At 40.4% G+C, this 16736-nt stretch overlaps 1 protein-coding gene across 1 annotated transcript; it reads left to right on the top strand.

Annotated features, from left to right (window-relative positions):
* The first annotated feature begins 325 nt into the window (after positions 1-325).
* Positions 326-16254, top strand: trip13 (thyroid hormone receptor interactor 13). The gene is made up of 14 exons (XM_036558483.1): positions 326-375; positions 1762-1872; positions 2950-3103; positions 5024-5150; positions 5673-5728; positions 5816-5906; positions 6903-6975; positions 7056-7119; positions 7352-7438; positions 10085-10191; positions 11662-11815; positions 13343-13455; positions 13914-13983; positions 15734-16254. Exons 2-14 carry the CDS (start codon positions 1763-1765, stop codon positions 15827-15829), a joined length of 1302 nt encoding a protein of 433 aa, XP_036414376.1. The 5' UTR covers positions 326-375; position 1762; the 3' UTR covers positions 15830-16254.
* The last annotated feature ends 482 nt before the right edge of the window (positions 16255-16736 follow it).

Genomic DNA, 16736 nt, shown 5'->3' on the forward strand with positions numbered 1-16736 from the left:
AGAGTTCGATACGAGCTATAAAAGAACGCAAAAAGCACCAAAATTATTATTTTTGGTCGTTTTGTTGCGCAAACATGTTGTATTTTTATTAACGTTATATCATAACATTGTTATTGAATATTTTTACTGTATATTCGAAATACTCGATGACTGAAATGAGTGTCCAATGTGTCTGGATCCCCATGGTAACTGTAACTAAGGGCAGAAACGGTCCAATCAGCGCTCTCAGTTGGAAAAGTTTATCCAATCAAATCGGTTCGGACTCAAGCGTCATGACCCAAGGGGCGGGACTTCGGCGCCACTCGTCTCTCTGGTAGGGTTCATATTTGCGCGGGAAGTTCGGTGTCAGTGGTGGATTTACAGCAACGGCGGGACGTGAGTTGCGGTGTTTTTATCGTTTATTAACTCCAATTTCTAAGGATGACATAAATTAGACAGTCGCGTAAACGTATTTGTTGGTCGTAGCTGCAGTTTTGTTCGTTGTTTCCCTTTACGGCTCCGGTTTCTGACTGATAGCAGCGCTGCTAACCTCGCTAGTTAACTCTTTAGGCTGTGTTCTAAACCACATAGTGCTCTACACACTATGCGCCTTCCGTCTAATCATTTTGGTAGTTATGCTGGTGGATGTACCGCTGATTGAGGTGCACTATTTAATATGGCAGTACGCGTTTTTGAACGCAGCCCACGTTAAACCCTCTAATTGCGTTTTCTGAGCTGTTTATTCGCTGCTGCACTGTTAAAAAGATGGTTCTTCAAGGGTTCTTTAGTTAAGGAAATGATTCTGTTTAGAACCATGAGTTCCATATAGAACCATTTCGTGCTTCGTCTGTTGTGACAAGTTTGTCATCACAGAAGAATCCCAAATACAACACGTTCTCCTCCAGTGTGAAGATCCATTTCAGCACGCAAAGAACCATTTAAGCATTTAACCGTTGTAGTAAAGAATCACTGAAGAACATCTTTTTAAGAGTGTAGAGTTAAGAACGCGTTGGTTTTTCGATGGTTGAGATTTGTGTTTGTTAATAACATAACTTTTGTTAGCTGTCAAGTGTTGTCAAATGTTGTTTAATAAACTATATAGCTGTCTTAATAAATGGTCAACATTAAATGGTCAAGATGTAAACAGAGTCGTTCAGAGTGGTTTGGTGTGAAACGCTCTGTTCTAGAGAAACTTACAGAGTCAGAACTGTTCACAGTGGTGGTGATAGGAACCAGACGTTCACCTCTAAAAGCTCCCTCACAGAAAGTTACTACAGGAAATGATTATGAATTCACTGCCCGATGACTGAGACACTGTTTTGTGATAGTTTTGAGGTCCAGTTATGGCTTAAAATATATATTTTTAAAAGCAATTCATTGTGGTTCACATGCAGTGTGTTCTAAGGCGAAACAATCCCCAAAGAAAACTTATTTTCCCAGATTTATCACTATTTTACCATCATCAACGTTACATATAAAACTCGTGTAGGTTCACTGGTGGTTCTGGATAGTAAATAAAATGTCTATATTTGTGTTGTAGTCATGGCGACCCCTGGTTCCTATCACCACCACTGTAAAGGACTCTGAGTTTCACAACAAACCATGAATGACAATCTCACAGACTTTTGAAAAATCGGTGTAATTGCCCTTTAAACGCATCTGTTTGTTTATCACAAGAAATGCGGTGCAGAAATGGATAGATAAATGTATTAGTTTTGGTAGCTGGATATTTAAATCAATCAGTGCTTTTTAAGAGATCAGTATCATTTGTGTCATTTAAAGGATGAATGGAGAGAAGATGGAAGTTGGCTGGAATCACCACCAGCAGCCTGCTGAGGACGGCGTCACTGACCGAATCGATATCCACATTGAGGTTCTTGTGAAGTCTGAAAGGTACTAATGACCTGACAAGTTTAAGTCCAGTTACTTTATCTACATAAAACACACACAAAAAATCTTCTATCCAAGTCAGTTGGGGTTTGGGTCGGACAGAGAATCTAAGATTTCAGTTGCGTTTAATAGATGTACACCGATCAGGCATAACATTCTGACCACCTCCTTGTCCATTTTATCAGCTCCACTTACTATATAGGTGCACTTTGTAGTTCTGTAGTTACAGACTGTAGTCCATCTGTTTCTCTGATACTTTGTTACCCTGTTCTTCAGTGGTCAGGACCCCCATGGACCCTCACAGAGCAGGTACTATTTGGGTGGTGGATCATTCTCAGCACTGCAGTAACACTGATGTGGTGGTGGTGGTGTGTTAGTGTGTGTTGTGCTGGTCTGAGTGGATCAGACACAGAAGGAGTTTTTAAACACCTCAGTGTCACTGCTGGACTGAGAATAGTCCACCAACCACAAATATCCAGCCAACAGCGTCCTGTGGGCAGCGTCCTGTGACCACTGATGAAGGACTAGAGGATGACCAACACAAACTGTGCAGCAGCAGATGAGCTATCGTCTCTGACTTTACATCTACAAGGTGGACTGACAAGGTAGGAGTGTCTAATAGAGTGGACAGTGAGTGGACACAGTGTTTAAAAACTCCAGCAGCACTGCTGTGTCTGATCCACTCGCACCAGCGCAACACACACTAACACACCACCACCACGTCAGTGTTACTGCAGTGCTGAGAATGATCCACCACCTAAATAGTACCTGCTCTGTAAGGGTCCATGGGGGTCCTGACCACTGAAGAACAGGGTAAAAGGGGGCTAACAAAGTATCAGAGAAACAGATGGACTACAGTCTGTAACTGTAGAACTACAAAGTGCACCTATATAGTAAGTGGAGCTGATAAAATGGGCAATGAGCGTAGAAACAAGGAGGTGGTCATAATGTTATGCCTGATCGGCGTACAGTTGGATGCTGTTTTTTGCTGCACATCAACGAAAGCATCTACAGTGGAGTCTCAAAATAAGTGTTAGTGTTTTTTGTCTGCTGTAAATCACTCTGAGTTCGTGCCTGCAGCACTGTGAGAAGGTCTGAAGTGAGGACACACGTTTTGGCTCTGCTGGACCGACACAGCCTGATTATTGGGTCTTACAAGTGGACCGAGTTCGACGATGAGTTTCTGACTAAAAATGTTGAGTCAGTTGCCGTGGTGGACGTCGATGTACCGGCAGTAAGTGTAGCGTTACTTTTCACTTCTCTGTCCTTTTTGACACTTTTACCCATGTACTGTTTCATCATACTGTCATTTATTACTTTTTAATATCTCGTTAGATCTCTCCTGGGGAAATGTTTTACTTTTCTGCATTACTTTAAGACACCAGGAAGATCCTGTATCACTCAAATTTCATTGTCAGTAATCAGGCTTAGATTCGGTGAACCACTAGGCATGCTGGTTCCAAAGTCTGGACTCCTGACTGTTTGTCTAATTTACATTCCATAAGCATATTTTTAATATCAGCAGTTCTGTATTAGTCTGCAGTTCATCAGGGTCACTACATAAATCCACTTCCAGCACCTCACACTCATATCTGCTTTAAGCCACACCCACTTTTGCACAGCTGTTTAAGTGTTGGCTTTGTTGTTAGGAGATCGCACGCTTGATCCCAGGTGATGCCACAGCCATCCGTGTCTGGGCGTCCATTGGAGAGTAACTATCCTCTCTCTGTCTCTGGGTTGTAGTGGAGCTTCAGGAGAATTGGAGGAAGCATGTAGTAGCGTTCACCCTCCCAGCTTGGGTGCAGCGTGTGACTGGGGACCTAGCCACGTCTAAAGTTTGAGTGGAAATTAGGTTTAAACAAAAAAACAGTTCAGTAAGCTGTTTCAAAGTCAAAGTGTTGTTCCTGGTATATAAAGAGAAATTTTTAACGATATCCTGTCCTAGGCTAGGTCTTTAACAGAGCAGGAAAAAGTGGCCCAAATCTGATTTTCTCACCAAATCCGATTTTTTGTTTGGCTGTTCAGATTATCTTTTAAATGTGATCTGAATGCGACATCAGTCTGAACAGATCAGCTCCTAAACTGACCCGCATGCGCTAAAGAACAGAGCTTCACGGCTCATCCAGAGGTAAACAATCATGACTACCAACGAACGCCAGTCGCTCCCGGAGGATCAGCTTCATCTTCACCAGCATCACAGGAGCCATCATGAAGCTTCACTGACTGACAGCTGAGCTCGTCACCAGAATGTGTTCGAGCCGTAAAAAGGGCGCGGCCACTTCTTTGGTTCGCGTCCTCGGATTCTTTAAACTCTGCTTTCAGACTTTTAACTGTTCTCTGACGCTGCAGCCTCGTTCTCCTGCGGCCGCGTTCGGACATTTCTTTCAAAACCTCTTCAAACACAGAGGATTTTGGATGAGTTTCTTCAGATTTTTGTACAGAAAGCTCAGCCCAAATGTTTGAGTCTCAGCAGTGTGAAATTATGACGAATGTGGAGTTGGATTGACGTAAAAGTCATGAATTCCGATCTGGCAGTTTAGAATGAGTTACAGTGCCGCAGATCGGATACGTATCAGATTTCAATACCACATATGAAAGCGTCTCAAATCGGAATTGAAAATGTCAGATTCAGTGTGTTTATCTGTTCACACTGACACACAGACACACATCTGTGTCACATATGAGGAAAAGATCAGATTTGGGCCACTTTTACCTGCTGAGTTTTACCAGCGCTGTTTTAGTCATGTCATGTTTACGTTCATGATGACACAGAGGAAGGTGTATGTAGTGTTAGGAGTCTTTCCCACTGACTCTTATGTAGCACTGAGTGCTAAGCGCTCGCCCTGGCTGGGAATTGAGCCTCAGTCCACTGCATGGTGCAGTGTTTCCCACCATGACACACTAAACAAACTTCTTTTACTTCTCATTAATCTGTTTGTTTGTTTGTTTGTCTGTTCTTTTGTTTGTTTGTTTGGTGAGATGCAGGTTTTTATGTGCTGTTTTATCCCTGCTTTACTGTCTTCTCTGTCATGCACTAATTAAAATTCCTAACAACTAAGTTGGTGTGTCAAAAAATAGTAATATTAATTTGTAATTTAAATCAAGTCTCTTCATTGTGGTCATCAGTGTATCCATGTTGTTTTTCTGTCTGCAGCCTCTGGATCTGAAGATGAACAATCTTTGTGTTCACATCTTCTCCCTGAATGATGACGGACCCAGCACACTAAACCTGGAGGAAGAGGAGGAGCTTTCTGCAGCCAATCACTGGCTCCTACCAGCAGGTCAGTCGTCTCAGGCGAGCTGACTTGTGTCCACTTCCCTCACCGCTTCACCGAGTCGCATTCCCTCTGGATGGCCCCTAACCTGGCTGTAGGAAGACTTAAGATTTAAAGCCACTGTTTTCAACACCTCTTCAAATTTATACTAAACATTTTTCCTTTGTCCACTTTATTCACTCGGTGTGGACTGAGGTTATATCGCTACATAGTGCAATTGCACTGTGCATTAAGTGATAGTATTAATAATAAAGTGATAACAAGGAACAAAATATATTGTGCAACCTTATTATGAATATGAACTAAACTGTTTTTGGGAATATTTTCTTTTTTTTTAAAATTTATTTATTTATTTATTTATTTTATTTTATTTACTTTCATTTCAGTTAATTAATAAGGTTCAAGTGATCTTGCTTTATGTACTGTGCTTCCTTATTTATAAGCATGGTTGCAGCCTAAAGACGATTTAGCAAAAACCAGTTCTTTCTATTAAAACTACTTTAAAATTAGTTGTTTTATCAATTACAGCTGAGCTTCATGGCATTTGGGAAAGCTTGATTTATGAGGAAGCAATCAAGACGCAAGTAAGAAACTTAAAAACTGTAACTTTCACTAAAATACTAAAATAATGTTTTTTGTGTAATAATGCATTTTTTTCTCTTTTCCTCCAGCTCTTGGATTACGTCTCAACAGCGATTTTCTTTTCTGATAAAAACGTTGACAGCAATTTGGTTACCTGGAATCGAGTTGTATTACTTTATGGTAAGCCTGAATTAACCATATTAACAATTACAAAATATTTGTGCATAATTTATTTATTAAATCTTGATTTATTGAATCTGCTAAAAAGAAATCACTTAAAATAATAGTATGTCCAAAGCCTATGCTGCGGACAGACCCACACTCAAATGACTGACCATATAGGTGCACTTTGTAGTTCTACAGTTTCAGACTGTAGTCCATCTGTTTCTCTGATACTTTGTTAGCCCCCTTTTACTCTGTTCTTCAGTGGTCAGGACCCCCATGGACCCTCACAGAGCAGGTACTATTTGGGTGGTGGATCATTCTCAGCACTGCAGTAACACTGACGTGGTGGTGGTGTGTTAGTGTGTGTTGTGCTGGTACGAGTGGATCAGACACAGCAGTGCTGCTGGAGTTTTTAAACACTGTGTCCACTCACTGTCCACTCTATTAGACACTCCTACCTTGTCGGTCCACCTTGTAGATGTAAAGTCAGAGACGATAGCTCATCTGCTGCTGCACAGTTTGTGTTGGTCATCCTCTAGTCCTTCATCAGTGGTCAGAGGACGCTGCCCACAGGACGCTGTTGGCTGGATATTTTTGGTTGGTGGACTATTCTCAGTCCAGCAGTGACACTGAGGTGTTTAAAAACTCCAGCAGCACTGCTGTGTCTGATCCACTCAGACCAGCACAACACACACCAACACACCACCACCACGTCAGTGTTACTGCAGTGCTGAGAATGATCCACCACCCAAACAGTACCTGCTCTGTGGGGGTCCATGGGGGTCCTGACCACTGAAGAACAGAGTAACAAGGTACACAGAGAAACAGATGGACTACAGTCTGTAACTGTAGAACTACACAGTGAAACTATATGGTCATATAAAATCAAATTTTGACCTCAGAAAGTAAAAAAAAAATGTATCAATTGTTTTGAATCATGAAAACGTGTATCGTTACACCACTACTAGCCACATTAGCGTTGTTGGACGAACTCTTCTTTTAATCCTGCAGGGCCTCCAGGCACTGGAAAGACGTCCTTATGCAAAGCACTCGCCCAGAAACTCTCCATCAGAATGTCAGGAAGGTGAGACGTTTTGCAGGAATACTGATAAATATCCCATCTTGCCTGTTTTCTCCTTGCTTATGTGGATTTTTCTTTGACAGGTATTCATATGGACAGTTTGTGGAAATCAACAGCCACAGTCTGTTTTCTAAGTGGTTTTCCGAGGTATAATTAATCTTCTATGGCTTCTGTGACTCTTATAAAACTCTTAAAAACAACGTGTCTAATGATGGGGAGAATTAAATGAGAAGCAATTTTATATAACCAGTTTAAAACGATTAGCATGCAAACTGTTACTGGCATTATTTTCAAAAACCTGTTAACTGTTAGGTTTCATTCGTTTTTAGCCACATGTTGTCACATGTATTTGAATTAAACTGTCTGTCTCCTTTTATAGAGCGGTAAACTTGTCACGAAGATGTTCCAGAAGATTCAGGAACTGATTGATGACAAAGAGGCTCTTGTTTTCGTCCTAATTGATGAGGTAAGCTTGGTTGTCTGTGCATGTTTTCGAGTCATGGAACAGTAGACGTTATTGATACACAAAGGCTTCCTCAGTTCAGTGATCTGTGAGGTGTTCGCTGCATTATTGAACACTTGGCAGGTAACCTGTACATGTTTGCACCTGTGAAGTGTGCGGTTTCTTGATCAGTTCCTTGGAATGCTCACATGAACTCCTGTTTCAGTTTTTGGGGTTTGCTGAAGACAGAAAATTCCAGAAATGCTTAAACAGCAAACCAGAACTGCTGTACAGATGTGATTAGTCTTCCCACTAAATACAGGGTGTCCCAAAAAAATGTACTTCATTTGAGATGTGAATATCTGAGTAGCTACGTGTCCAGGCAAACGAAATTAAACAGGCTTCATGCTGAACAATACAAGATTTATTTATCAAAATTTGAACAAGAAATTCAGAGGGATGTAGATTTTATAACCGATTTCACAGCTTCACAAATGTAATATCTTCTGATACTGGTGGTCGTCCAGATCCCTTTACGCTGCACAGACAGCCTTCCTCTTTGAATTTTCGAGAATTTTTTTCTCGAAAATGCTCTTGTTTGACTGTGTTTGAGCAGATTCTAACACACACAGTGCCTTTTCATTTCTAGTGAACGCCATTCTTCAACCTGATAAAAAAAAAACATAAAATTTAACTTGGTTAGTTTTTACACATTTTTGTTATTTTATTTTTTTTTTTTTTCTCAATTTTTACCCGATTTTTTTCCCCAATTTAGTCGTCTCCAATTCCACCCGCTAGTTAGGACTCCCCCAATCACACGATGCTATCAACGCTAGGAGGGTGAAGGCTAACACAGGCTTCCTCCGAGACCTGTGAAGCGCCACCGCTTCTTTTCGAGCTGCCGCTCACGCAACGTCACTGGACAGCTGAACGCGCTCGGAGGAAAGCGCCAACCGCCAGATCTGTTACGTCAGCTAACAGACGCCTGCGCTGACTAGCATCGCGCTGAGTGATGGGGGGCGAAGGGGGGCCATCCCACCCACCCAGAGAGAGCGAGGTCAATTGTGCTCTCTCGGACTCCCGGCTACGGACGGCTGTAGCATCACCAGGGATCGAACTCGTGATCTCCTGATGAGGGACAACACTTAGATGGTTGCGCCACTCGGGAGCCGCATTTCGTTAAAATTTGAGATGATTTGAGGGAGATTTGTTATTAGACTACGAAATGATGTCCATTTTTTTGGGACACCCTGTATGTCTAATGCAAAGAGCTTCATTTCTAAATTAAATTAACATTTATTTGACTCTATAATGAGTACTGTACTCTATGGGTTTGCAATATGACAGTATTTTAATGTTATCGTGATCATTTTTGTTATCATGGTACGCAATATGCTTTTCAAATACACAGTCGAGTCACATTATTATGACCACTTCATGTCCACAAGCTGGTGGTGGCAGCGTTATGGTCTGGGGAATGTTCTCGTGGCGTTCTCTGGGCCCACTCATCCACGTGGAAGGCACTCTCAACCGATCTGTGTATGAATCCATCCTAGCAGATCTCGTACACCCATACATGCTGACTGTCTTCCCTGGAGCAGATGGGCTCTCCCAGCAAGGCAATGCGACGCATCACGCGGCTAGAAATGTCCGACGTTGGTTGGAAGAGCATGACCAAGACTTCCAAGTATGACCCTGGCCCCCAGACTTGAACCCAATTGAACATCTGTGGGACCACTTCGATCGTCGTGTTGGCTATATGGATCCTCCCCTGTGCTCCCTCCAGCAACCTACCAGGGCCTTACTGAGTCACTCCCAGCCCGTCTAGCTGCCGTCTGTGCTGCACACGGTGGTTACTCAGGATATTAGCTGGTGCTCATAATAATGTGATTCGACCGTGTTTATCGTGGATGTCATCAGTATTTATAAGCACTGACCAACTGCATGTTTCTTTATAAAGAGAGAGAAATTAGTGATGTTTAACAGGTTTAGTTCAGTGTAGTATGTGAAATACTGAATCGTAATCATTGCGTTTGTAGTTTAAATGGGAGACTTCTAGTGCATTTTGTCTGTTGACAAATTATTGTTACAGTATCGTGATATAGTTAGATGGATGGATGGGTGGATCACTTTATTAATCCCAGAGGGAAAGTCGTCTATTACAGCAGCACAAATTACAGTAAAGAGCAAAACAACAGCAAAAGTATAGACGTACGCTTTTGTACAGATGCAAAAATTGAAATAAAGACATACAGTAAAATATACTAAAACAACCATAAAATATAATGTGCAGTAATGAGAATAAGCAGCATCGCATAAATATGCGAAATATGACCATGCAGAGGTGCATGTCACGTCCAGTGGATGAACCGAGTGACTGTAAACAGTAACGTATGGTAACAGTTGTGCAATATGCCTGGGTGTATAAGTAAGTGGCAGTGCAGCATACAATATTTAGAGATGTATAAACATTGTTTTTATACATTTTATTACATAGAAAAAAGTGATTTGTTAGAGAACTAATTTGCATGTTGCTGCCTTCTGTAATGTCGCTGTTACAAAAGTCAGCACTTTATTGTTAATAATAATTTACAAGTGTTTTATTTTGCAGCAGCCAGGTGGCGCAGTGAGCTGTAACAGTGGATGCTGTGGTTTTGTGTTTATGGGCAGGTGGAGAGTCTGACAGCGGCACGAAACGCCTCTCAGGCTGGAACAGAACCTTCAGATGCTATCAGAGTGGTCAACTCAGTCCTTACACAGCTGGACCAGATCAAACGGTCAGAGAGTGTGTGTTTGCGTGCTTGTCTTGCTAACCTTAAGAGGTCCTGTCCTCACAGTGATAGGACAACGTGACAGTTTTGCACAAGTGAGGACATTTTGCTGGTCCTCACTTGAACACGTGTTGTTTTAACTAATTTTTTTTGTAAATTTTTCAATTTTTCTTTGAAAAATTAAAAGACCAGAAAAATTACCTTTTTGAAATCAAAGTGGCTGCAGGAATACAGAAATCAGTAGAAATCAATGAAAGTCCTCACAGGTAATCTAAGTGGAGTGTGTGTGTGTGTGTGTGTGTGTGTGTGTGTGTGTTTTTTAGAAATTTTTCCTGACTTTGTAATAAACCACAAAAAAATATATGGAATTATTACATCTACAATCTATAGTACGGTGCAAAAGTCACAGACCACCCTTCATTTATTTATTTTCCATTCATAAATTAGTCATTTTTTCAGGAGATATTTCTGTGGAGATTAGATAGAAGATAATTCACTTGCGCAAAAAAGGAGCAAGTCAAAGAAAATTTAGATGAAAAAACTGGAGCTCAAAAACTGATTAAACGCTACAGAGAAAATGAGCTGGTAGACCCCAAAACTGCCCCCATCAGATAAACAGCACTTAAAGCTTTCATCTCTGAGAGAGAGGAGAAAATCAAGCTGCTTCAGATCTGAAAACATCCACAGGTGTTTCTGTCCATCCTTCCACTGTGAGAAGACGACTCAGCGCTGTGGGTCTGAAAGGATGTGTAGCTGATCAAGAAGAACCTCACTGAGAAAAGGAGACGGACACATCAAACAAAGAAGCTGAACGATGGACTGACCACCCCAGAGTCCAGACCTCAACACCATGGAATGTGTTTGATTACTTCAGAAAGTCATCAACGAACTCTTTTTTACTTCCTGATGCTGAAAAATTAATGACGTACACTTAATGGCCATATTGACTGCAAATTACATAAATACAGGGTGGTCTCTAACCTTTACATAGATGCATATATCGCTGCTGTCAGAAGAAAAAGCTTGTGTCTCCATCTTTGTCGTTTTTCAGTTTTTGACATACTTTTAAAAATACCGGTTCCCGTTTACATTGTTTGTAAATTTCATGATGAATGGACCAAAAGAAACGACCCAAAATGGATTGGAAAAAAGTCTGGTTCCATTGACTTACATTAAAAGTAAAGTAGGTTTCTTTTCCTGTAAAGTTGCCTTTTAGGAGATACAAGGTTTTCTTCCGACAACAGCGACACATATCTCTCTCTATATATATATATATATATATATATATATATATATATATATATATATATATATATATATATATATATATATATGGGACGTTGCTGTTGTTGTTGTTGTTGTTGTTTGTTACTACTTATAGTTATATGTATTTAAAGGACTGTGAACTCTGTATGTATTATGAAAATTAGAGCTATTTTTGTTTGTTTGTTTGTTTTGTGTGTGTGTGAAATACAGATATCCGAACGTGGTCATCCTCACAACCTCAAACGTAACAGAGAAGATAGATTTGGCCTTTGTGGACAGAGCGGATATAAAGCAGTATATCGGCCCCCCGAGCGCGAGCGCCATCTTCAGCATCTACCTGTCCTGTCTGGAAGAGCTTATGAAGGTTTGTGTTCTACCTGCTGAGTAAACAGCTCAAAACTAGAGTGGAATTTCAAGACTGGCATTTTAGGCGTAACCAGTATGTAGAAATGAATCATCATTAATATACACAGATTGTTGTTGGGAGTCCAAGCAGTCTCAAATTCCAGTTGTCTGGATGCAGTAGAAATTGATCTGTCTATGCTTCCCTCACAAGTGCACTCTTTTAGCTACAGTTGTGAGGTTTCATAGAAAGCTTCATAGAACGCTGGTAAAAATCACATTGCATGTGAGACTGTATGTCCCATACGTTCCATTTTTAATACTTCATTAGTGGGTTAATAAAGCAATAAGCCACAAGATGCCGTGTGTTACTGCGATTTTATCATGGGGAAAGGTGTTCTTAGGCATGACCCTGTGACTAAAATCACAGTAACGCTCATTCTCAAGTGGCTTATTGCTTTTATAAAATGGCAGCCAACATAAACTATGATGAAATACAGTTTTTCAGAAAATAATTTGTTATTATTAACAATAATCAACATAAACAAGCATTCCTCCAAGAAATGTAGTTCCTGTAGCATATTGTGTCATTGCCAAGTAACCATGGACAGCTGAGTGAGGAGAACGTTCCGTCACCGATTGCTGTATATTGCAGTCATTTCACTTCAACTTTCAACTTTAACTTTTTATCGTGTAACAGTGAACGTATGAAATCACAGCCCTGTTTAATGCAAAAACTTTCACTTTATCTTTTCACCAAATTAACACCGAGAGTCTTATTTAGCACCAATCCAGTGGTGCCCTCTTCTCACGTTGGGGCTGAATCTCAAACAGCTCCCTGCTCCCTACATAGTGCACTACGTAGGAGTTTAAATACTGGATCCTGCAGCCCAACAGAGCAAAATACAGCTAAGAAACAGTCATTTGGGATTCAGACACATCCACACTCGATACATGATGCACTGTTTGGCTGGAGAGGCTAGAATTTCTAAACTTTCATAGCTAGAACACTATTTAGGGAGTACGGAGCCGTTTGGGATTCAGTCTGGGTTTGACGTGACTTCTGACTGAAACATGAACATCTGAAGTGTGTAAAACATTAAAGTGACATTTTTAGACTTTTATACTGCCGTTTTACAGTTAATCAAACTGTAAGTGCTTTAATTCAGGCCTGTGATATTAATGATGGAGCTGTTTAGGCTGTTGGCTCTTTTAGCCTGTTAGCTAGCTGACCAGCCTGGTTCTAGTTAGGAACGTAAGTTTCCCGTCAGTTTAAACAAAAAACGTGTTCTTACTTCATCAGTACACTCGCTGATCCATGTGAGCAGCATTAGAGTCAAAGGTTATTCATTAACAGCACAAGGGTTTTTAGTGTGCGCAGTGATACAGAATTCAGTCGCTGTGAGGCGTCATAGGTGTGTGCATATTGTGGATTTTACAACAGTTTTGAACGCGGCTCAGCCAATCAGATTTTAGGACTGGAACTAGATGTTTTATAATGGATCATTTCATCATTGTATTTCAAATATGTTTGTATTGTGACGTCCAGCGGCAGATCATTTACCCGAGGCAGCAGCTGCTGAACCTGGAGGAGTTGCGCACTATGGGCTACATTGAGAGTGATGTGACTGAGCTCAGCCTGTACCTGCAGAGAATCGCAAAGTGAGTAAAGCTGGTTAAAGGTGTGTTTTTTAGCATTTAGCATAGAAAATAATAGAAAATTAATTGACTCAAAACTGTCTTATAATCAAAGCCACTGAGTAAAGCTGTTATTAAGATTTAACCAACTTTCCATCAGTGGAACAGAGTCAAAAAAGGCGTTCTGGTTACCCTTTCTCTAAGATATATTGGAGTCCATGGTGGTCAGGTGGAGCCTGTGGAAACTCCGCCCACTGCACATTCATAATGAATAACTACAATTTCTTTCCTTGTGAAACTTTGTTCCATCTCTGAAAAAGTAGTTATATAGATATACATTTTTAGATATACAGATATACATATAGATATACAGTTGAATTTACATATAATTTTAGCTTGAAGAATCCAAATGTTCTCCTTTGCTCCTTGAACCTCTTGGTGATTGATGACACATTTTTAGTGGCTTCTTTCTTCTCCAACAGGAAGAGTGTTGGCCTGAGTGGACGGACTTTGAGGAAAATTCCCTTTTTGGCTCACGCGCTTTACGCAAAGGTATTTTGCATCAGGATCTGCGCTGATAAGTTCTGATAGAAGCTCTACTCTCACCACACATTATAATTTGTATTCCTCTGCTCTCTACATGTGCAGCTTTTTAAATCACACACACACACACACACACACACACACACACACACACACACATCATCTAAACCGCTTATCCTTCTGGGTCGCGGTGGGGTGCTGGAGCCTATCCCAGCTGTCATTGGGCGGAAAGCAGGATACACCCTGGACAGGTCTTTTTAAATCTTATGTATGAAAAATAAAAGAAAAGAAAGGAAAATAATTCCCTGTTGGGGAAAAAAAACTTTTTAACATTAATATTCTAATTAAAAAGATAATGTTCTTTACTTTCAACCTAAGTTAATGTAACAATATTTTTGTTTCTTTTTTAAAGAAAATTATGAAGTCCAAAAAAATGTTGATCATTTTTATTGCTCATCATTAAATGTTCATAGAACGTAAAGGGTAGTTGGCATTTACGAATGATGTAAAAACAGTGGAGAAACAAGGTTAGTTCAGAAAGTGCTGATATATTAATGAAAATAATGTTAGGGGAGAAAGTGATCTACTACTAGTACTCTGTACAGCTGCAGGGATCCTAAATAGTAACAATTGTTTAACGAATATTGAACTGTCCTTTTTTGATACTGCACCAGTGTTTTGCATTTTGTCCAATTGAAGTCGTTCGTAATTACACTTTATGTACAGAAGTATTGGGACGCCTACAGGAGCTTTTATGAATCCCATTCTAAATCCATAGGCAATAATATGGAGTTGGTCCCCCTTTACAGCTACAACAGCTTCCACTCTTCTGGGAATCTTCCTACCAGATGTTGGAGAGAGTCTGTGGGAATTTTTGCCCATTCATCTAGAGGAGTACTTGTGAGGTCAGACACTGATGTTGGACGAGAGGGCCTGGCTCACAATCTCCATTCTAGTTCATCCCAAAGGCGTCAGATGGGGTTGAGGTCAGGGCTCTGTGAGGGCCAGTCAAGTTCTTCCACACCAAACTCACCCAGTCAGGCCTTTATGGAGCTGCTTTGTGCACTGGGGCTCAGTCATGCTGGAACAGGAAAGGCCCCATATCATCATCCCTCCTCCACCAAACTTTACAGCTGGCACAGTGCAGTCAGGCAGGTAACGTTCTCCTGGCATTCGTCAAACCCAGACTCGTCTATCAGACTGACAGATAGAGAAGTGTGATTCATCACTCCAGAGTGTTTCCACTGCTCCAGAGTCTGATGGCGGCCGCGCTTTACAGTCATCCGATGATCTGCCTGTTAGCAATGGGTGAGGCTGAAACACCTGAACTCAGTAATTAGGAGAGGTGTCCCAATACTTTTGTACATCTGAGAAACTGAAAATATATGAACACATCCTCTACAGAGAATACATTTCTGCACATTTCAGTGCACAAATTACTGTTTATTTACTGAATCTAACATATTGGGGAAAAATACAACATAAAATGTGGCCTGAAATTTTTGCACATGTATTTTTTTTAAACTGGTCAAATAAATAGCAATTGCGCGCTAAAATGTGCGGAAAGGGTTTGTTTCCTGTAGCAGCTGTATTAATCTATTGTCCCTTATGAAAATCAACCAAATGTGTAACTTGACCAGGCGGTGTTTAACTGTAAAACTGATATTTTTGCTATGTTACGTCTTCAAAAGGTATAAAAAGTTGAATTTGATTCTGAAAATTGTTCAGCTGCCCTGTATCTGTCTGTCTATGTTTGCAGACGTCTGTGCTGACTGTTGAGAGTTTTCTGGACGCTATGGACAAAGCTGTGGTTCAGCAGTTAAAGGAACGGGAGACCTTGGCTAACTGTTTATGAGCGTAAGCTAGTGGCTGTAAGCTAACAGCACACACAGCACACGGCATCAGTCACCCCCCACTTCTCTCTCCATCACTGACTGTAGCTCTGTGGTGGTGATGTGCTGACTGTTATTAACTGTAATGAGTCTGAAAGTTGGCCGCGGTTCGGTTTTCTTCTGTTGACTTTGTTTTGAACCTGGAGTTGGAAAAAAAAGCACTTTATGAGCAGAAACTATTTTAAAAAGTGATGTTTTCCCTGTTCATTATATGTGAAATAACACAATACTGCTGCAACTTGACTACGTTTGACTGTTAGTATTGTTTGTGTTGATTTTTAGCTTGTTACCCCTCATTAACATTCATACATATTAATAAATTGGTGTGCTGCTGAGTCATGAGCCCAAAAGCATTTTAATAACAAAGATTGCTGTGCTGTGATGCTTTTGGCAGTCTTCAGATGTCTAATGGCAGATTTGACACTTAAACCATTTTTACTGAACTTGAACCAAAACAATGTTTGTCTTTTTATATGTTTATTTAAAAACTTTGATTAAAATAAACAAAATCTGGCATTTATTATTCCTTCTTGCATGTGAAGGGTGTCACAAAGGTCTCTTGCCTGAAATTGCCTTTTACAAATTATAAAGGAATTGAACATTTGTGCAAATTTGCTCTTTAGTAACATTTAAATTACATTTAAAGTAGTATGCAAAAGTTTGGGTGCCCCAGGTAAATGACTTCTGTAAGTGAAAATAGGTTAGACACTTAACACTTAGAACATTAAAGCACACTTACTGTTTCTATTTTAACATACTGGGGAAAAAATAAAACCTGTGCAAAACCAGTGTTTTTATTTTTTTCCAATATGTTAAACTCAGCAAATAAACAGAAATTGTGCACTAAAATTAGCAGTTGTGTGTGTTCTC

Source organism: Colossoma macropomum, unplaced genomic scaffold, assembly GCF_904425465.1.
Source record: "Colossoma macropomum unplaced genomic scaffold, Colossoma_macropomum, whole genome shotgun sequence".
NCBI classification, from domain to species: Eukaryota; Metazoa; Chordata; class Actinopteri; order Characiformes; family Serrasalmidae; genus Colossoma; species Colossoma macropomum.